This window comes from Mustela lutreola, chromosome 10 (genome assembly GCF_030435805.1).
Source record: "Mustela lutreola isolate mMusLut2 chromosome 10, mMusLut2.pri, whole genome shotgun sequence".
In the NCBI taxonomy this organism is placed as follows: domain Eukaryota; kingdom Metazoa; phylum Chordata; class Mammalia; order Carnivora; family Mustelidae; genus Mustela; species Mustela lutreola.
Window position 1 is genome coordinate 16,128,573 of NC_081299.1, and position 21,865 is coordinate 16,150,437.

Below are 21,865 nucleotides of genomic sequence, written 5' to 3' on the forward strand. Positions count from 1 at the left end.
TTGGACTTGAACCTCACTTGCGTTTACCAGCTGCAGCGCTTGCCTTTTCGTTGCCACTCACTGGGATCAGTCTCTGTTGTCTCCTCTTCCTGTCCTTTTTGTCTTGTATGGATTGTGTCCTTTTAAGAGATCTGTTTTCAATCATTCTAGCATCAGATCAGCTTTATTACTGACTCCCTGTGGACAAAGATCTTGTTTTATATTTCCTTTGAATCCTTCACAGCACTTAGCAATGTGCTAAGTAAATAATAGGCAAATAACCCATAATGAGAATTGGATGATCTGTGTGTACAGTATAATAATTAGTGAATGGTAGGTCCAATTCCTGAGGTACAGAAAAGAGCCTCCTACGCTCTCCAGTAGTGTCAGCAAAGGCCTTTGAGTGCTTTGCTGAGGACATCACCAGCACTAGTGGATTTCAGAACATCTATTGAATTTAAGTAAGCGGTGCACATCAAGAGTAAGGCTTCAGTGTTGTATCCCCCCTTGTTCATTAAAGGGGTTCCATGTTTCCAACCAGCTATGACTTAGTTTTCACTTTTGCCTTTTCTGGTTTTTCTCTAGTTTCTTTATAACTTAAACAGTCCTTAAACTTTCAGATCCTTTTTGGAAGTAGACAGAATAAAAATGTAAATGAATAAATAAATAAATATTCTTTGTGCTCCTTTTAGAAAGCTGGCCTAGTTTCCACTTTGTGTTGAATCCCCATTTGTGTGTTGGGTCATTATGCAGCACTTGGTTCAGCCAATTAAGTTTTTTCTTTCTAAGTATCTTTAGTCTATATCAGTATAGTCTTTTCTTGAGGCTTTAGTATTGTTCCTTTGAGGAACATCCATCTTTCTGGTGTTCATTTTTGCTTAAATGTTCTTCCCTTGGGACCTCTGACAATTTTCCCAAGCCTAGCAATTTCAGTAAGTGCTTAGTAACATAATTTAGGTTGCCTCTATACAAGCATCGACAGGACTTCACTTAAAGATTCCAACACGCAGTGTTCTAGCTCTGAAAGCTACACTTTCACAATGTTATATCCAGTGCTAAGTTCTCTCTCCTCAGTTTAACTTCCCTACAGAGGGCATTGGGGGAAGCAGGAAGGTATGTTAGAAGCTCTAACATTTCAGTTGTGAGATCGGCAAAGTGTAGTTTAGCCTCTATAGTACATTTCAGTAGCCCCCAAATCACCAGTGTATCCCTTTTGATTATATATTCGATTTATTTAATAACAGTGTTCTGTACCTGAAAGTAGTCTACAAAGATTATATAGTTTAATTGTTTATTTACAGATAGAAACTTCAGCTGTCAAGTCAGATGGCTGGTTGCAAAACTATTTAATGAGGATGATTCATAGTCTCTAGTAATAACTATCACATGTAGTAGTTTCTGTGCGCTGGGTACTGCTTTAAGTGTAAACTCGCCCACTCACTAATTCTGTTGTAAGTAACAGATAGTTGGCTTTTTTAAAAACCCAATCAGAGAACCTCTCTGCCTTTTAAAGATTGATTTATTTATTTGAGAGAGGGGGAGAGCGTGTGTGTGCAAGCTGAACACAAAGCCTGACACAGAGCTTAATCATAATCATGACTCTGAGATCCTGCGACCTGAGCTGAAACTAAGAGTCAGACACTTAACTGACTGTGCCACCCAGGGGTCCCATCTCTCCTTGCCTTTTAGCAAGAAAGTCCAGTCTGTTTATTATGACTGTAAATACATTTGGACTTACTTCTGCCTTCTTCAGTTGCTTTCTATTTAATGCAGTTTTCTTTTGCCTTTCTTTTTTCCTTTTCTCACTTGCTTTTGTATTAATCACATTTTCTTTCTTTTCTTTTGTACCTGCGTTTGCAATACTTACCTTGCTTCTATTCCCCTACAAGTGTATTAACATACTTCATTTCGGCTAAGGACTAAAGTCAGTCATTGTTTTTGTCATCCTCTCAACTCTTGGGACACCCTGACTCTGGTCTCCTCTCATCTTCCATGTTGTTGATTGTTAATTTCAGAGAGGCATTGGATTTCCACAAATACAGACTTCAGAGCCTGGCTGCCAGAGTTTGGACCCCAGCTCTGCCACACATTTGTGTTACCCTAGGTAAGTTATGTTACCTTGTTGTGCGACAGTTTTTTTAATCTGTAAAATGTGGATAATAAGAGTACCTACTCCATGGAGTTGTTGAAAGGATTAAGTGAGTTAATATATGCAGAGCATTTAGAACAGTGCTTGGCACATAATAAGCTCTCAATAAGTGCTAGCTACTGTAGTTATCATTATTCTGTATTGTTTTTAACCTCTCCTTCCAGTACCCATTTTTAAACAGCCAGTGCATTTTGAGTATACCGACACATTTTTAAATTTCTTTTATATTGAGTTATAATTAACAACTGAGCTTACATATTATATTTGAAGAGTTTTGACAGATATCTATTCTTCAGGGGCACATGGGTGGCTCAGTGGGTTAAGTCTTTGCCTTTGGCTCAGATCATGATCTTAGTGTCCTGAGATCAAGCCCCGCATGGGTCTCTCTGCTCAGCAGGGAGTCTGCTTCTCCCTCTCTCTCTGCCTGCCTCTCTGTCTACTTGTGATCTCTATCTCTCAAATAAATAAAATCTTTAAAAAAAAAAATCTACTCTTTAAACACCACCCCCCCCCATGAAAAAAATGGAGAACATGTCCATTCCCCAGGAAGTTCTTTTGTGTCTCTTTCCATTCATTTCCCTTCCCTACAGCCTCCCAACAACCTCCACACTACTATCTGATTTTTTCAGATGAGTTTTACCTGTATTTTCTTTTCCTGTAAGTTGAGTCCTATGTGTATACTTTTTCTGCCTGGTTTCTTTGACTTAACATAATAGCTTTTAGGTTTTCCATGTTGTTGCATTTATTAGCAGTTTATTCCATGTTAAAAGAAACCTCCACCCAACTCTCCTGTGTAGTTGTACTGTTTTACACATCTACCAGCAGTGTATGGGAGTTCGAGTCATTCCATATCCTCACCAGCATTGATGTTATCAATCTTTCTGATTTTAACTTTTCCAGTGGATTTTTTTTTTTTTTTTTAGCAGTTTCTTTGCTTTCCACCTGCTATTAGAATCTTCTTATGTTCTTTTTTTTCCTGGATATTGATTCTTGATTGTTATTTTCCTTAATATTCAACAGCTCTTACTGCATTTTCTTCTGGCATCTATTGTTATTAAATAGACAGTCTGTATCAGTCTAGTTGTCATCCTTTTGTAAGTAAAGTCTTTTTCTTTGGTCTCCTTACAACTTCTTTTTCTCCATGTTGTTGATATTTTGAAGTTTTCTTCTGAAGACTCGTGTTTGCCTTTAATTCTAGAACATTCTCAGTAATTATATCTTCAAATTGCTTCTCATACACGTTTTCCATTATTTCATCTGGAACACCTTCTCATTCTGTCTTCTGTGTCCTTTAACTTCCCTTTCATATTTCTGTTTTTATAAACTCTGCTACTTTCTGAATAATTTCCTCAGACTTCTCTTAATCACAAATTTTTTATTTAGCTGTATCTCATCTATTTAATTTATCAATGGGCTAATGTCATTGACTTAATTTTTTATAGCCAGAAGTTCTTTTTCACATCTGACTATCCTTTTACCGTATTATCTTGTTCTTTGATTCTGACTTCCTTCATTTTGCCTGTTTATTAAAATGAAATACAATTAATTTACAGCATTTTATTTTTATCTTTTATTTTTTTATTCTTTTTTTTAAAGATTTTATTTATTTATTTGACAGAGATCACAAGTAGGCGGAGAGGCAGGCAGAGAGAGAGGAGGAGGAAGCAGGCTCCCTGCTGAGCAGAAAGCCTGATGTGGGGCTTGATCCCAGGACCCTGAGATCATGACCTGAGCTGAAGGCAGAGGCTTTAACCCTCTGAGCCACCCAGGCACCCCAATTTACAGCATTTTAAATTATAGTCTGTTTGCTTTTGTGGTTTTCAAATCTTGGGGCTGCTGTTTGTGCTCCTGCATTTAATGACTTTCCTTCTTGTGGTTCTTATCTGCTCATGTGACTTTTCAGTTGTACTTTTTGCCTTCTGGGGGTGGTGCGGGGAGCCCCCTCATCTGTGACACTAGCAGTTCTCTGACTGAGCAAGTCTTCCCTTGTCTGATTCTGTTTTTCTTTCTCACCTCCAGCACCTTTTCTCATTCCCCTCCCACACTGTAGGCACCCACTCTAATATATTTGATGAAATATCTTTGGCTACACATGTAGCTTTATCAAGTATATGGTATTGTTTTGATGGTATGTTTTTAACTTGTAGAAATGTTGTTACACTCTAGAGCTGACTATGGTTGTTACTTTTTCCCTCAGTACTGGGTATCTCTCCTTGTTTCTGTCCTGGTAGCTAGTTAGTTGTTCCTTCTTTCTAATGCACTATTTTCCATAGTATACCTCCTGAACCTTTACTTACACTCTTTTAGTGAGGGGATTTAAATTGCCTCTGATCTACCAAAAACAGTGCCCCAGTGATCTTTCTGTCCATGCTTCCTTATGGACCCATGTAAGAATTTTTCTAGGATAGGTGTGGAGGAGTATGATCACTGGGTTATAAGACATATATATATACAGAAATTTTCACTAGATGTTAGCAGAATGTTTTTCAGAACAGCTGTATAATTTATATACCCACCAATGGTGCCCTAGATTCAAACTCAAGTTCTACTGTGTTACTGTGAGATCTTGGAGAAATTACTCAACCTCCTGGGCCTTAGTCTCTTCATCAGTAAAAGGGAATAATTACAACATCTGCCTCGTCAGATTGTTGAGAGGACAAAATGAATTAGTACATGTAAAGCATATTCCTGAATATAATAAACATTTCCTGAATACAATAATCATCAGATAATTGCTAGTGGCTATTAATTTTTTTTAAGATTTTATTTAATAATTTGAGAGAGAGAGAGAACATGAGCTAGGCAGAGAGAGAGAAGGAGAAGCAGATTCCCCACTGAATAGGGAGCTTGATATGGCTTGATCATAGGACCCAGGGATCATGACCTGAGTCAAAGGCAGATGCTTAACCCACTGAGTCACCCAGGTGCCCGGATTACTGCTATTATAACAACTACTATTACTACTTGTTGATTAATTTAAAATAAGCTTTTCCATCTCTGAATTGCCTGGTTACATCATTTGCTCGTTTTCCCCCTTGGATTTTAATTTTTTTCTCTAGATTTGCAGAAATTTCTTAAATCTTCTAGGTATTAATTCCGCATTGTCTTTAAACTTTACATAATTATCTCCTGAAAATTACATATTATCTCCTGAATTATCCTTTGTCCATTATCTGTTACTCATGTCTTTGATAGAAACCTTTATTATCATTGCAGTCAGATTCTTCATTCCCGCCCCCCCCCTTTTTTTTTTGGCATTTGGGGCATTAAGAAATTTCTCTTCCCTGCTTCAAAGACACCTTCTGACATTTTCTACTGTTAGCCAGTATAGGTTTACTTTTCATGTTTGTATCTTCCTCATATGGTTTGTAATAGTGAGCTTTGTTCTGTGTTTTTCTTCTTCATTATGTGAGTCCCTGTGCCTTGGGTTGTGGAAGTACTCTGGTTTTTTTCTGCTGCGTGTCATAGACCAGTTTTTATATTAATTTCTCAGCTTAGGATTCCTGTATGATACGAATTTGCATACCTACACATGCCTCTCTATATCATAGGCCTGCATTTTAGATTTCCTGTGGGTGCTTTCCTGAGCCAGTGAGCAGGGTTTTTTAGACTGCATATCAAGGAAGGATAGGTATTTGAGGCTCTGGGCTTTGTGCAAGGGTCTCAGTTTCAACTTGCCCACCTTCTACCTGCCTGAAGCTGTATTTCTAGTATCCATGTGCGGATTAATGCTTTCTCCTCCAAACCTAGGGACTGTATTGGAGTTTGAAACCCCTGTGGGCCACCATGGTCTCAATACCCACTTAATGTTCCAGTTTTGATTTTGATGTCTCTTTCATTTTAGGTGCCTGAGGATTTCCTTTTTTTTTTTAAAGCTTGACTATATATTTTAAAAGCATTTTTTAAATGTTTTATCCAGCATTTCTGTATGAAGTGGGAGAAAAGGTCCATTTACATCAGCTTGACATGCCATTTGCCAAAAGTTTGCTTTTCAATTAGTATTCCTATTAATCTTAGTAAAATTTCAACTTTCAACATTGCCAACTTACATTCATAAGTAGCCCTTGAGTATCCTTGAACATCTTCTGCCTTACCTGTATCTCTCTTCTCCCGTTATTGCAAGTTTATAACCATGTTTTTAATATCTATGTTTTGGTAAGCCACATAATTTAGTTCAGTTTTTTTGAACCTTGCTCAGTTGCTTATTCTGCTATAGTTATTGCATTATTTTCCCATCTAATTTATTTTTCTTAAAGATTGTATTTATTTATTTCAGAGAGAGAGAGAGCCCACAAGCATGAGGCAGGGAAGGGGCCAAGGGAGTAGCAGACTCCCTGCTGAGCAGGGGCTCAGCTCAATATCTGGCTTGATGTGGGGCTCCATCCCAGGACCTGGGATCATGACCTGAGCCGAAGGCAGCCTCTTATCTGAGCCACCCAGGTGTCCCCCGCCCCATATAATTTATTTATTAATAAAAATATGAAATAGTTCTGACCACAAGTTTCTGTAGTTAATGCTCAAAATACCTCTGGATCATTGCTAGATCTTTTTTTTTTTTTTTATCTGATGAAAGACATAGATAACTTCCCCCAGAAAAATGACCAAAAAAATCTTAAACTCGTCCTGAGAATAAAATCCCAATCATTTGTTTCATTTCGTATTATAAAAATATTTAAAAAGATCTAATGTATTGTCCAGAGAAGTGTTTTGCTTTATTGAATTCATAAGGCCTATGGCTTCTCTTTGGGGAAAAAAAAAATCACATTCTGCTGATACAATTCATTCTTTAGAAAAACCTCAGTGCCTGATGAGAAGTTTATAGTTTGTGTTATTTGCACATTGAATTCTTGTTCTTTTGGATTTTTTTCCTAGTTATTAAAATAAGTTAATTTATAAATTTTAAGAATTATCTTTTTTTAAAAAAAGATAGTCCTTACTTTTGCCTGTTTTAAATCTTACAGAATTTGTTTTGTTTTGTTTTGTTTTCCACCAGTACCAGGAGATAGGCATTCCGGTCCTGCCCCTGCCCCTTATACTAGCAGAGCCAGTCGGCTAGCTCCTGGGCTGCAGTTTATTTGTTTTTAAAACGTACGCATTGTTATAATGCAGGTATTAAGACAAATTGTACTCAGACAGTAGGGCTAGATGTTCTTAAAGATACTCTGAGTAAACTAAAAATATTACATGAATTCATGAATGTTCCATAATAATAAATATCATGGTACAGATAGGGCTTTGGGTGATTAGAACTGAAAATTTTACATTCATTTTATGAAGTTTTATAAATAACCTTTTTAGAGCAGTTTTAGGTTTACAAAAAATTGTGAGTACAGAGTACAGTAGAGGGTTTTCCACACCCACCCCACTGTCCCACACTGATACGTTTGTTACACTCAGTGAACCTATGTTGACATACCATTATCACTCGAAGTCCATTGTTTTCATTAAGGTCACTTTTGGTATTGTACATTCTGTGGATTTTGACTGACGTATAACATGTGAATCTACCATTGTGGTGTCATAAAGAATAATTTCACTGCCCTAAAAATCCTCTGTTCCTCACCTGTTTATCCCTGCCTTCCTTTAGCCACTGACAACCACTGATCTTTTGACTGTCTCCATAGTTTTGCCTTTTCTAGAATGTCATATAGTTGGATTCATTTTATAGCCTTTTCAGATTAGCTTCTTTCACTGAACAATATGCATTTATGTTTCCTCCATGTCATTCTATGGCTTGTTAGCTCATTTCTTTCTAATGTAGAATAATATTCTATTATCTGAATGAACCACAGTTTATTTATCCATTTACCTACTGAAAGACATTTTGATTGCTTCCAAGTTTTGGCAGTTATTAGTAGAGCAGCTCTAAATATCTGCATGTTTTTATGTAGACAGTTCATTTAGGCAAATATCAAGAGCACAATTGTTGGAGCATATGGTAAGGATATGTTTAGTTTTATAAGAAACTGCTAATCTGTCTTCCAAAGCAGCTGTACCGTTTTGCATTCTCATTAGCAATATATAGGAGATCCTGTTACTATAAATCCTCACCGCATTTGGTATTGTCAGTGTTGTGGATTTTGGCCATTGTAATATGATGCTTTAATTTGCAATTCTCTTATGACATGTGTTGTACATTTTTTATACTTGCTTTTTATACTTGCTTTCTGTATCTCTTCTTTGGTGAGATGTCGGGTAAGGTTTGGCACATTTTTTAATCAGATTGTTTTCTTATTGTTGAGTTTTCAAAATTTTCTGTATATTTTGGATAGTAGTCTTTTAATAGCTGTGTCTTTTGCAAATATTATATCCCAGTCTGTGGCTTGTTTTCTCATTTTGTTGACATGACCTTTCACAGAACAAAAGTTTTTTTTTAATTTTAATGGAATCTAACTTAGCGGTTATTTCATTTAAGGATCATGCCTTTGGTGTTATACTGAAAAAAAGTCATCACTGTACTCAAGTTCATTTGGGTTTTCTCCTATGTTATTTTCTAGTTTTATAATCTAACGTTTCACATTTAGGTCTGTGACCCATTTTGAGTGAAATTTGTGAAAGTTTTAAGGTCTTTGTCTAGATTCATACTTTTACATGTGGATGTCCAGTTGTTCCAGCGCCATTTCTTGAAGTACTATCTTTGCTGCTTTGTATTGTCTTTGCTTCTTTGTCAAAGATTAGTTGACTGTTTTTTGGAGCTAATTTTTATCTATTTTATCACCAATACCACATAGTCTTGGTTACTCTAGCTTTGTAGTAAATCTTGAAGTTGAATTGTGTTAGTCCTCCAGCTTGTTACTCTCCTTCCATACTGAGTTGGCTAACCACCTCTCCATAAACACTTTAGAAAGAGTTTCTCTGTATCCACACAATAACTTGCTGGGATTTTGATTAGGATTGTGTCGAAGCTATAGATCAAGTTGGGAAAAGTTGAAATTTTGACAGTACTGAGTCTTCCTATCTATGAATAGGATAGGAACGTCTCACCATTTACTTGGTTTTTCTTTGATATTGCTCATCAGAGTTTGGTAGTTTTCCTCATATAACTCTTGTACATATTTTGTTAAACTTATCCATATATTTTTTTATATTTCAATTTTAGGTGCTAATTTTTAAAAGATTATTAGAGAGCAAGAGAGAGAGCATGCAAGTGTGAGGTGCGATGGGGAGGAGGAGAGGGAGAGGGAGAGAAAAATCTTAAGCAGATTTCACGCTCAGCACACAGCCCAGTGTGGGGCTCAGTCTCATGACCCTGAGATCATGACCTGAGCCGAAACCAAGAGTTGGATTTTAATGATACCAGACTCCCCTTAAATGGTAATGTTTTAATTTCAAGTTCTAGTTCGTTGCTGTTATGTAGGAAAGTGATTAATGTTTGTATATTTATCTCGTATCCTGCATTCTTGCTGTAATTGCATATTAGGGTTGGGGGTTTTTTTGCATATTAGGGGTTTTTTGTTGTTGATTCTTTTGGATTTTTTGGGTTTTCTACATAGACAAACATATCATCTGTGAACAAGACTGTCTTATTCTTTTCTTCCCAACCTATATACCTTTTATTTCCTTTTCTTGTTTCATTAATTAGCTAGAACTTCCAGTATAATATTGCAAAGCTGTGGTAAGAAGGAACATCCTTACATTATTCCTGATTTTAGCAAGAAAGCTTCAAACTTTTCTCTACTAACTGTAACATTAACTGTTAGTTTTTTGTAGCTGTTCTTTATCAAATTGAAGAAGTTTCTCTCTATTCCTAGTTTGCTGAGAGTTTTTTTTTTTTAATCATAAATGCCTTTTTGATTTTTTCTAGTGTTTTTTTTTTTTATCTGTTAATAAGATAATGTGATTTTTCTTTAGCCTGTTGATGTAATGGATTACATTTATTGATTTTCAAATGTTGAGCCAGCCTTGGATACCTGGGGTAGATTCCACTTGGTCATGGTATATCATTCTTTGTATACATAGTTGGATTTGATTTGCTAATATTTTGTTGAAGATCTCTTTATCTTGGTTGATGAGAGATGTTGGTCTGTAGTTTTTTTGGTTTTTTCTTCTTATGTCTGTTAGGTTTTGGTGGTGGTATAATTTGGTTTCATAGAATGAGTTAGAAGTATCCTCTTTGCTTCTGTCTAATGAAAGAGAGTGTAGATACTTGGTGTAATTTCTTCCTTAAATGTTTGGAAGAATTCACCAGAGAACCCATCCAGCCCTGGTGCTTCCACTATTGGAAAGTTATTAATTGTTCAAATTTCTTTGATAGATTTAGGTCTTTTCAGATTGGTCTGAAATAATAAATTTTTAAAAATTTATTTGACAGGCAGGAATCACAAGTAGGCAGAGAGGCGGGGGCATGGGGAGCAGGCTCCCCGCTGAGCAGAGAGCCAGCTGGAGGGCTTGATCTCAGGACCTTGGGATCGTGACCTGAGCCAAAGGCAGAGGCTTTAACCTGCTGAGCCACCCAGGTGCCCCCATCCCACAAATTTTGATAAGTTGTATTTACATTTTTATTTAGTTTAGAACATATATATTTTTAAATTTCTACACCCAACATGGGGCTCAAACTCATAACCCTGAAATCAAGAGTCTCATACTCCACTGACTGAACCAGCCAGGCATCCCCTAGTTTTTGAATATTTTTAAATTCCTCTTGAGATTTCTTCCTTGACCTATGTATTATTTAGAAAAATGTGTGATTAACCTCCACATATTTTCCAGCTATCTTCTTGTCATTTTTTTTATAAAGATTTTATTTACTTAGAAAGAGAGAGAGAGCACAAGCAGGGATAGGGGCAGAGGGAGAGGGATAAACAGATTCCTTGCTGAGTGCGGAGCTTGACACGGAGCTCAGTGCCAGGACCCTGAGGTTATGACTTGAGCCGAAGTCAGATGCTTAACCGACTCAGCCATCCAGGCCCCCTGTCATTGATTTTGAGTTTAAGTCCATTCTTGTCTGAGAGCAAATATTGTATGATTTCTGGTGTTTGTTTGTTTGTTTTTTTTTAATTTGTTAAGGGTGGTTTTGGTTAATTTTGCAAGGTACAGAATTCTAGGTTGGCTGGGCTTTTTTTTTTTTTTTTCCTTCTCAACGCTTAGTTATTTTATTCTATCCTCTTCCTACTTGCATGGTTTCTGATGTGATTTTTTACTTTGCTCCTCTATAGGTAAAGTGTTGTTTTTTTTTTTTTTCTCTGACTTATGAGATTTTTTTTAAACGGTCGTTTTTTGTAGTTTGAATATGCTATGCCTAAGTGTAATGCTTTGGAATTTGTTGTGCTTGGTGTTCTCTGAGCATCCAAGACCTGCGGTTTGGTGACTGACATTAATGTGGGGAAATGCCCGTCATTATTACTTCAAACACTGCTTCTGTTCCTTTCTTTTCCGTCTCCCATCAGATATCCCATTTGCATTTTACCTTTTGTAGTTGTCCCACAGATCTCAGATATTCTCTTCTGATTATATCCCCAAACTCAGAGATTCTTTCCTCAGCTTTTCCCAGTCTACTAATGAGCACATCAAAGTCATTCATAATTTCTGTTAGGTTTTGACTTAGAGCATTTTTTGCACTTTTTAAATTTCCATCTCTCTTCCATTGTTCATCTGTTCTTGCATGTTGTCTACCTTTTCCATTAATGTCCTTAGCATATTAATCACAGTTTGTAAAAATTCCTGATCTGATAACTCCTGATGTATCTGACTATGGTTCTGATACTCATTCAGTGTCTTTAGACCGTGTTTTTTGCCTTTTAGTATATCTCATATTTTTTCTTTTTTTTTTTTTTTAAAGATTTTATTTATTTATTTGACAGAGAGAAATCACAAGTAGACGGAGAGGCAGGCAGAGAGAGAGAGGGAAACAGGCTCCCTGCTGAGCAGAGAGCCCGATGCAGGACTTGATCTCAGGACCCTGAGATCATGACCTGAGCCGAAGGCAGCGGCTTAACCCACTGAGCCACCCAGGCGCCCTCATATTTTTTTTTCAAAGATAGACATTACGTATTAGATAAAAGGAATTGTGGTAATTAAGTGTATAGTGATGGGAAAGTAAGGTGTGGGGAGAAAGTGTTTTATAGAACAATGATTAGGTCTCAGTCTCTTGGTGAGCCTGTACCACAGGAGTATGAACTTCACCAATGTTTTTCTGTTCATCCCCTCTCACCCCCACCACTTAAGTGGTGCAGGATGGCTAGAAGTGGGCTGAAGGGTATTTCCCTTCCTCTAGTTAGGTTGGAATCTGGTAAAATAGTTTCTCCTGAAGCTAGGCCTTGTTAAGAACAGAGTACTCTGGCATATTTCAAAATGATTGGTTCTCCCCTCCCCCTTCCAGAAGCAGGATGGAATTTTTCTCCTATATTTACCCCTTAGAGCGCCTAGAGGCGCTAGAGGATGGAATTTTTCTCCTATATTCACCCCTTAGAGCGCCTAGAGGTAAAACTTACAAAATTATGACTTGGTCCCTCTGGAATTTTTAACTTAAACTCTTGCACCCTGAGCCTCCAGCGTTTTGCCAATTTCAGTTTAGTTTTCCTTCTCTGGTACCAGTTCCCATGCATGTATCTGCTCGTGGGTTTCTGCTCTGAGAAGTTAGGATTCTTTGTATCTACCTTTTTCTCCAGTTTGGGGGACAGCAGTTTTGCCCTGCAACCTCAGTTCTCTGACAGATCCAAGAAGAGTAGTTGATCTTTCCATTGTTTAGCTTTTTACTGTTGTCTGGATGGAATGGTGACTTCCTGAGCTGCTTATGTGCCAGACCAGAAACCAGAACTTGGAAATATTTTTATTTTTTTTAAAGATTTATCTTTTTAAAGATTTTGTTTGTCTATGGGAGAGAGAAGGAGAGAATGTGAGCATGAGCAGGGGAAGGAGCCGAGTGGGAGAGACAGGCAGATTCATTGCTGAACACGGAGCCAGACACGGGGCTCCATTCTAACGCCCTGAGATCATGACCCAAGCCAAAATCAAGAAGTGGACGCTCAACCGACCGAGCTGCCCAGGCACCCCTATTTTTATTTTTATCTGGCAGCTTCAAATATGGGAAAATGAATAAATAGTGGTGGAAGGAAAAGGGGATCGTCTGCAGTCTTGCTAACAGAGGCAGCCGGTGTTATTTTGACATTTGGCTTTTTTGTCAGTGTATTTTCTTTTCTTTACACAAGTAAGATGATAGAATTTGGCTATCATCATAAGATCCTCAAATCCAAAACTGAACAACTGTCTTCTTCCCAAGACAGTTCTCTTGTGTTATCTGGATCATCTCAGCAGCCACTCCCACTCACCAGAACAGTGCCCAGGAACTGTCTTTCTCTTCCTTCACATCCACTCAGAGTTTAAATCATGACAGTTACATTTTCTAAATATTTTTGGATGCCTCTTTCTCTTTCTTCTCTTGCCATTTCTGTGGGTCAGAGTCCTCATTGATTCATCTCTGAACTCCTGCAATAACAGAGCCTGTCTCCAGCATTATCCCCCTCAATTCTGTGCCGATGTCACTTAGATGATCCATTTAAGATGCATCTCTGGCCATGTGACTTCCCTGCTTAAAGCCTTTAAAACCCTTCAGTGGCTCCTCGTTGCCTTTCAGATAAATCCAAGCTCCTAAGCGTGGCCCATGTATCTCTCTGTGGCCACAATCTCTGCCTGCCAGATTTAGCTCCTGATACTGCCTGTCCCCTGCTTATGTTCGAGGATCACTGAATTCCTTGCAGTCCCACCGGCACCCCTTCCTCCCCACCACTGGGGATAGTTGTCTGTCTGCCGTGCAGGCTCCCACTCCAAGTGCCTGTTGTCTCACTCCCCTCACCTCTTCGGGGCCTCCACATTTATTCAGGCAGCTCAGCTCCTCCTCCAGACCTTACTCTAACTGCTCCACACCCCTTTTCCCTAAGCTGGGTTTCTGGGCGCAGATCTCTGCCATTGCGTCTCCTCCCATTCATTTATTCATTCCACCAACTAATCAGCAACACTTGTGTGAGGGCAGATGATTTTTAAATGGTCCTTCCCTAATGGAGCTTACATTCCATGGAAGGGAGATACATGATAATAAGTAAAAATAGATGTCAGAAGGTGATAATGCTGTGCAGATAAATAGAGTAAGAGGGATGGAATGTTCTGAGGTTGGAGAAGAGGCTGCTATTTAAAGGACATGGTCAGGGAAGCCCTCAGTAATGCTGTGGCCTTAGAGCAGAGACCTGCTGGAAGGGGGAGTGAGCCATGCACACGTGCGGAGACGCCATAGTAAGCATGTACAGACTGTTACGTGATCGGTAAGGAAGGCAGTGTGTGTAGGGCAGAGTGGGTGAGGGGAGAAGGCGGCCTAAAGACTTAGTGCCAGCCAGGTCGTGAGGGGCGCATAGGCCATTAGAAGAACTTTGGCTTTTGCATTTACTCTGAGACCAGAAGCCAAGAAGGCGTCTGTGCAAAGAAGGGACAGGCACTGGCTATGTGCTAAAAAGATCCCTCTGACTACCGGGCTAAGGTAGGGTAGCATAGGGGTGGTGCTTGAACGGGACAGGGGTGTGGAGACCAGTTAGAGGAGCTTGCTGTAGTAGGCCACATACATGGTGACGGAGACTTAGACTGACCAGAGCAGAGCCAGTGGAGGCAGCAGGAAGTGATTGGGCTTTTGAATATATTTTGAAGGTAGAGCCCCCAGGATTTATAAAGGATTGGATAAGGAGTATAAGGAAAAAAAACGGGACTCAAGGATGACTTCCAGGTTTTGGTCTGAACAAAATTGCTGAGGAGTAGGAAGATGGAAGGAGAGTTTGGGATATAGGTTGAAGCCACCCATCAGTCTTCCGATCGGAGATGCTAAGCAGGGAGCTGGAGGTGTGCCTCTGGACTGCAGAGGAGAGGTCCAAGCTCAAGGTGTCAGCCTGCAAACTGTCAGCATTTGTTGATATTTCAAGGGTGTGGAATCAGATGAGACGGAAGACGAAAGGGGAGATGACTGAGTCCTGGAGCATTCCAAACTGTGGAGGCCACCGTGATGCAGGGGGCCCAGCCAAGGATGCTGGGAAGGCATGGCTAGGGGGGTCACGGGAGAGCCAGAGAGAGCAGGAGCTAGGAAACATGCTTTTGAAGCAGGAGGGAGTGAGACTGGTGTGCAGGGTTGCAGATAGGTCACGTGGAGATGAGGACATTGTGCTGTAGATCTGTTTATATTGTTGCCTCCTTCCATTGGCTGAGAATTCACTGGAGGCAGGAACGCCTCCAGCAGTGTATTACCTACAGCTTAGAGGTGGGAGATACACACAAGTCATTTAACTCATTGAAGGGCTGCTTTGCCTCAGGCCGGTTGTCTCCATATCTCTAAGCTCCATTTCGCATCTGTGAAATGTGGGAGGGATGGTATCTCTCCACTGAGTCACCGTGAGGCTCCAGTGGGAATGTGAAGCACGAAGCATGAGCCCCTTGATGGCATTAAGCCCGTGACCGCTGTCATCAGTGTCACTGACATAGTGTGCCTAGCGTGGCGCCCCTCCTGGGGAGCAGCAGGGGGCGAGTGCGTGAGTAAGTTGCCTCTTTGTGCAACTGTTTCATTCAGGGTCTCTCCCTGTGTGCTTGTGACGTACTAACATGGCACTTTGGGGGTTTCTCTAGGAGACCGCACTGATCCTCAACGGAGTGGGTCTGGAAGAAGTCCTGGGGCAGAGCGCAGGCCATGGAGCTCCCCAACTACAGCCGACAGCTGCTGCAGCAGCTCTACACTCTGTGCAAGGAGCAGCAGTTCTGTGACTGCACCATTTCCATCGGCACCATTTACTTCCGGGCCCACAAGCTGGTCCTGGCTGCCGCCAGCCTCCTGTTCAAAACACTGCTGGACAACACAGACACCATCTCCATCGATGCGTCTGTTGTGAGCCCCGAGGAGTTTGCCCTCTTGTTAGAAATGATGTACACTGGCAGACTACCTGTGGGCAAGCACAACTTCTCCAAAATCATCTCTCTGGCCGACAGCCTGCAGATGTTCGATGTGGCCGTTAGCTGTAAAAATCTTCTGACCAGCCTTGTGAACTGCTCTGTTCAGGGTCAGGTGGTGAGGGACGGCTCCGTACCATCCTCAGAGGCATTCAGGAAGGAACCAGAGAAGCCTGACATAGAAGTCCTTGCCTCTGAGGGCACTGCAGACCCTCGCCCTTCCCTGGAGGCTTCTGCCCCTCTAGGGAGCCGTGTGAAAGCCGAGGCTGAGGACGCAGTTGATATGGTTGCGGGAGAGATGAGTGCGGGGCCTTCCACTGCCCAAGGGATGCAGGGGAACACAGACACCCCGGGGCAGACTCCTCGTCTCTCTGAAGTTTGTTCCCCCTCCCCTGCTGTACAAGCCTTTAGAGAGGCAAAGGAGGCCAGCACGGAGCCAGGTAACCTTCATTTAATAGTTCTGTTGTAATCTGTCCTCCCATTGTCGGTTACTACATCCAGTGTTCTTTATGAATTTTTTTGTTTCAGTGATAGATTTACCAAAAACCACTGCTAGATAGGAAACCAGAATCCCACACAGAATCTGAAACAAAACTGCTACTGGGGGATGGCTTTTTTTTTTTTTTTTTTTTTAATGATTTTATTTTTTTAAAGTCATCTCTATACCCAACATGAAGCTTGAACCCATAACCCTGAGATCAAGCGTTGTACTCTCCCCCAGCTGAGCCTGCCAAGCACCCCACGGGGGCATTCTTCTTCTTTTAAAATGTCTGTGTTTTTGAGTGATGGAAGTTAGAGGATAAGCTGCAGAGCAGAAGGCAATACTGAAATAACGATGTGCCAGGGGTCTTTTTGTTTTGAGAGAGAGAGAAAGAAAAAGAGGAAGTGGGGAGGGACAGAGGGAGAGAGAGAATCCCAAGAAGTCTCCATACCCAGTGCGGAGCCCGACTCAGATCACAACCTGCGCAAAGATCACGTCGGACGCTTAACCAACGGAGTCACTTGAGCGCCCCTGATGGACCAGTTTTGATGCTGACCCATTATTCTAACCAGGAAGAGGATGGCCCAGAGAAGGCAGCTGGTTAGGGCCATTGTTTTCTGTTATCCACAACTGTTATATCTGTGTCAGTTATAAATGCCGCATATAACCCAAAGGTTGTCAGCTTAAACTTTAAAAAAAAATCATCTCAAGTAATGAATCACTGACTTGTGTGTGTGTGTGTTTTGTTTTGTACTCAGAGTATGAGAGGAAACAGCATCAGCTGAAATTTCTTCTAGAGAATGAAAGTGTCTTCTCTGATGCACTCTTGGTTACCCAGGATGTTTTAAAAAGACTAGAAGAATGTTCAGAAATTAAAGGTGCACAAGAGGAGGTAAGTACCATGAGTTTTATTTGTTTGCTGATGTAGTGTTCTCTGGATACCAGATCAGTTTCCCATATGGGGCAGAACTATGAAAACACAAAACACTTCCGGGTCTCAGTTTTTTCAAACTTAAATTTTTAAAAAAAGAATTACTTGTCAGAGAGAGAGAGAAAGAGAGCAAGGGGAGTGTCAGGCAGAGGGAGAAGCAGGCTCCCCTCTGAGCAAGGAGCCTGATAGGGGACTCGATCCCAGGACCTTGGGATCATGACCTGAGCTGAAGGCAGATGCTTGACCAACTGAGCCACCCAGGTATCCCTCAAACTTTAATTTTTTTTTTTTTAATATTTGTTCTCTAAAGGGCCGTCTTAGAAAAGTACTAGGCAAGATGGTTTCAAAACTAAGTTATATTCTGATCACCCAGACTTAAACCAGTTTTGATCCAGGATACTTAACTAATCAAAACCATTTCCACCAGAATAATCAGGGATAAAATAAGGCAAAAAGTAGTCATGGACAACCCCAAATCCAGACTAAATGATAAAAACCGAAGTAGAACATTAAGAAATACTTACAACTTGGTATGAAAAGGACCTAATGTATATACCTTATGTAGTAAATTGCATCCAATGTTTAGGAATACAGTGGCCATTTTCCACCGTGAAACCACTAATAGTGAAATTTATTGAATGCTTACCATGCTGTGCTTGGCACACATGTTATCAGATTTAATTCTCACAACCCCCCCCGGGATGGATACTGTTTTATTGATTTTTTAGCCCCCGTTTTACAGATGAGAAAAGCGGTCTAAGGTATATAACCTGGCCAAGGCCACAGAGCTCGTAGGACTGAGCCAGAATTTAAACACAAGCATTCTAGCTTTAGAGCGGTGCCTTTGCACACTGGGTTTTACTGCTAGTAGGGGAAAATGCTACACATGTCTCACGTATGTTTAACTGTTTAGGAATGGCCTGACAGAAGACTGCCCAGTGGTTATCATGCTCTTAACTGACCTTTTCTTTCTTTCAATATCTCATCAAGACGCATCCCCACTGGGGGCTTCCTCACTACCTGACTTCTCATCCCTTGAATGTACAGGATTGCCTCCACAGCCACTTTAGAACTCCTCTAGCCACTTTAGAACTGCCTTTCCCGCAGCCATGCCTCCCATGCTGAGCGGTGCTGGCAGCGCCAGTGGGCACCGTCCCCTCAGGCTTGCTCATCTGCGTGGTGGGGAGTGTGTGGGGGAGGCCTCCCGTGTTGCTGTAGGCAATTGAGTGTCTGTTAGTTACCTTCACCCAAGCAGTAACTGCCTTCTACTGTACAAGTATTTCCCAGATTCATAGAAACTTACTTAAAAAAAAACCAAAACCAACAATTCAAGGTCAAGTATTTCTTTTAACCTTGGCTAATTGACAGTTGACTGTAAATTACTTTCTTGAGAGAACAGCTTTTTATGACACTGGGTTAACCTCAGTGACTCTGTTAGGGAGGTGACAGGTTGTAAAACCTTGATATTCTTTGTACTGATTATGCTGAAGGACATTATGGTTTTATACTTTTGCATGTGGATGTTCTCTTAACTGTTCAATCTATCATTTTTGTCACAAGTTTGTTGGCGTGATAGCTTAGAGACACACCTCTTCATTTTCCCTTGCAGGACTTCCTGTCCACTTAATTTTGGTGACAGGGGAGTAGTAGCATTCCTAGATCAGCAATATTCAGATTATTAGGGTGGCCTGTGTACTTACTTGAGCTGTGTTTTAAGCATTTTTTCCTAACACTGGTACCTAAAAGTGTCTGGCAGATAACAGGTGCTTGAGAAATTTTTGCTGTACATGGTTTCATCCAGCATTTTTTTCTCTCCCAATTCTTGTCCTAATCTTTTGGTGACAATAACAGTAGTAGTACTTAGAACACTGATTCACTGTTGGGGATCATTATAGGCTTATGTTATTTCTTCTACGGTTTTAGAGGTCAGAGTAAGAGCCCTACAAATCACTTAGTGGCTGTATTTAAAACTGATTCTGTTACATTCCATAGTACCTTTCAGCTGCAGAAAGAAAAAGAGAAAAAAATACTTGAAGAGCATACGATTCCATTAAATAAAATACAGACTTTGTACTTGGGCCCAGTTCTTCTCTTTCTCCTTTAACTTTCTTATAGATGGTTTTATTAAAGTATGGTTGACATGCAGCAAGCTGTATATATTTAAAGCATACAGTTTGATAAGTTTTAAAACCCGAAGCCATCAACACAAGCAAGATACTGAACATACCCATCACCCCTGAGGTTCCTTATGCGCGTACTAATCCCTCCCGCTAGCCCCTTTCAACCCACCCATCTCTAGGTGACCCTGACCTGCTCGCTCTCTGTAGATGAATGTGCATTTTCTAGAGTATTATGTATAGAGAGTCATGTAGTCTATATTCTTTCACATCTGGCTTCTTGCCATCACATAATTCTCCTGAGGCTTATCCATGCTTATTTACTCCTTTTTAGACCTGAGCAGAGTTCCATTGTGTGGATATACAGTTAGCTGTTCAGCTCTATCATTTGCTAGTGTTGTGACCTCCAACAACTTAATCTGTGTAAGCCTTAATTTCCTAATTTGTAAATTGGGAATGTTGTCACCTACATCACAGGATCATTGTGAAACTAATACAGATTATTGATGGAAAACTCACACTAAAATACCAGGCACAGAGAAAAAGAGCTCAATTGGTGGCGACTGCTGTTGTTTGTTTATGCGTCAACTTAGTATTTTTAGACTTAGTTGACCTTGAAACCCCTTTTTACTTAATGTCTTATAATATCTTAGTGCCACGGTCATTTGCTCTGACACATGAGATGGATTGCTGTTACTTTAAGCCTAATTTGCAAGTCATGCTTTCAAATAGGGACCATTATCCACTTGGAAGTACCTTACTGAACTGCAGGTGTAGTGCCTGGTTCACAGCCATCAGTCTCTAGAACAGTGGTTCGGTGTATATGAAAATTATCCAGTACACTCATGAATATGTACACCTCCAGACCTCATTTCGAGAGAGTCTGATAGTCGTAGAGCTTGGGCATCTACATCTTTAATAAGCTGCCGTGTTGCTGTTTTGATATCAATAAGACCCGTTTCTGAGAAGCGCTGCTAGAGAAGTTAATGGCTTGCACAGTTCTTAGTGTATGATGGCAGATGTCACAGTGTCTGTGCTGGCACCTTGCTGTTTTGAGGGGCCACCATGTACACATTTTTCCCAAGTGTTATTCTTTACTTACGCCTTGATTCAGCAAATATTTACTGAGCAGCTGGTGTGTGCCAGGCATTGAGCTGGTTGCTAGGAAGACACGTATAAATAAAACTGGATCCCTATCCCTATAGAGTGTCTTGACAGCAGAGAAATCCTGCCACATATGTAATTATTTTTTTGGAGTCACCAAACTATGGAAATCCCCAAAAGGCCTCAGTACTGAAAGCATTTGCAAACTGCTCGCTTGAAACACCAGTCTGCGTTTCAGCTCCAATTGTAAAGGCTGGGGGTTTGTTGTTTTTCTTTTTAAAGAGTTTTAGCTCCTAAAGAGCTTTGAAATGCTTTTTGTTGTTGTTATTTGGTTAATCGGCATAACATTAAAAAGACAGCTTAACATTAAAAATAATCTGTGCTTAGATGTGAAATCTGGAGGCTTGTGAAGGCCTGAGCGTGTTCTAGTTGACACGGACTAGCCTGTTTCTTTTCTGAAACACAGACACAAGGTGTGCACCTGGCCTGAATGGAGTTTCAGGAGGACACCGTGAACTAGTGTCCTGCTTATTTTGTTTCCTGAGATAAATGATGAAAGGTGGCAAAGCCATTCCCTAAGCAGTGATTGCAACAACACAGGATGAGGCTGGGCCGCTTGGATTGTGTGAAACCAAAGCCAAAGCTGATTAAGGAGAAATCTCTTGGGTGCTGGGATGGGAAAGCGGCTTCTGCCCGTCTTTATCTCGGTGTAATATCCCTGCCCATTAGAGAAAGCAGATACTGACCTAACAGGCTTTCTGGCTGAGCTGAGCAAAACCTATGTTTAAAGGCAAGCTTATAATTTGTTTTTAGCTTTTATGCAGGAACTTTTAATTGTCTTCTTTCTTTATTCCTAGCCATGTCGCTGCTTTTAATTAAGTGTGTATATAGCAAAGTGAATCTTTGACTAGAATTAGGAGATAACTTCTACTATTGATTTCCTTGCTGTTTGATCCAGTTTTCACCTGAAGTTCTAGAAAGACTCCCAAAGCTTAAGACTTAGGAGCTTTTTTTTTTCTCTTTCAACTTTGTTTCAGAGGCAAACAAGCCTCTTCTCCTGTATGAATCTGATGTTTCCGACCACGTCACTGCTTTGGAGAGTTGTCACAAAGTGCAGGTCTGTGTTTTGTGGACTATGTTCACTGACAGGATAGGGTAACCCTGTTGAGAAGTGAGCTAATAGGGTTCATTTT

At 40.3% G+C, this 21,865-nt stretch overlaps 1 protein-coding gene across 4 annotated transcripts in view; it reads left to right on the forward strand.

Annotated features, from left to right (window-relative positions):
• The window catches only part of ZBTB40 (zinc finger and BTB domain containing 40), a 73,710-nt gene that overhangs the window by 20,619 nt on the left and 31,226 nt on the right, over positions 1–21,865 (forward strand). For 3 of the 4 annotated variants that reach the window (XM_059135189.1, XM_059135192.1, XM_059135193.1), the window contains exons 2-4: positions 1,995–2,083; positions 15,722–16,479; positions 17,279–17,412. In XM_059135189.1, coding sequence (XP_058991172.1) covers positions 15,783–16,479; positions 17,279–17,412 — 831 coding nt within the window. In that variant the 5' untranslated portion in view covers positions 1,995–2,083; positions 15,722–15,782. The remainder of the gene's footprint in view (positions 1–1,994; positions 2,084–15,721; positions 16,480–17,278; positions 17,413–21,865) is intronic. The other variant, XM_059135191.1, reaches the window with a different exon arrangement.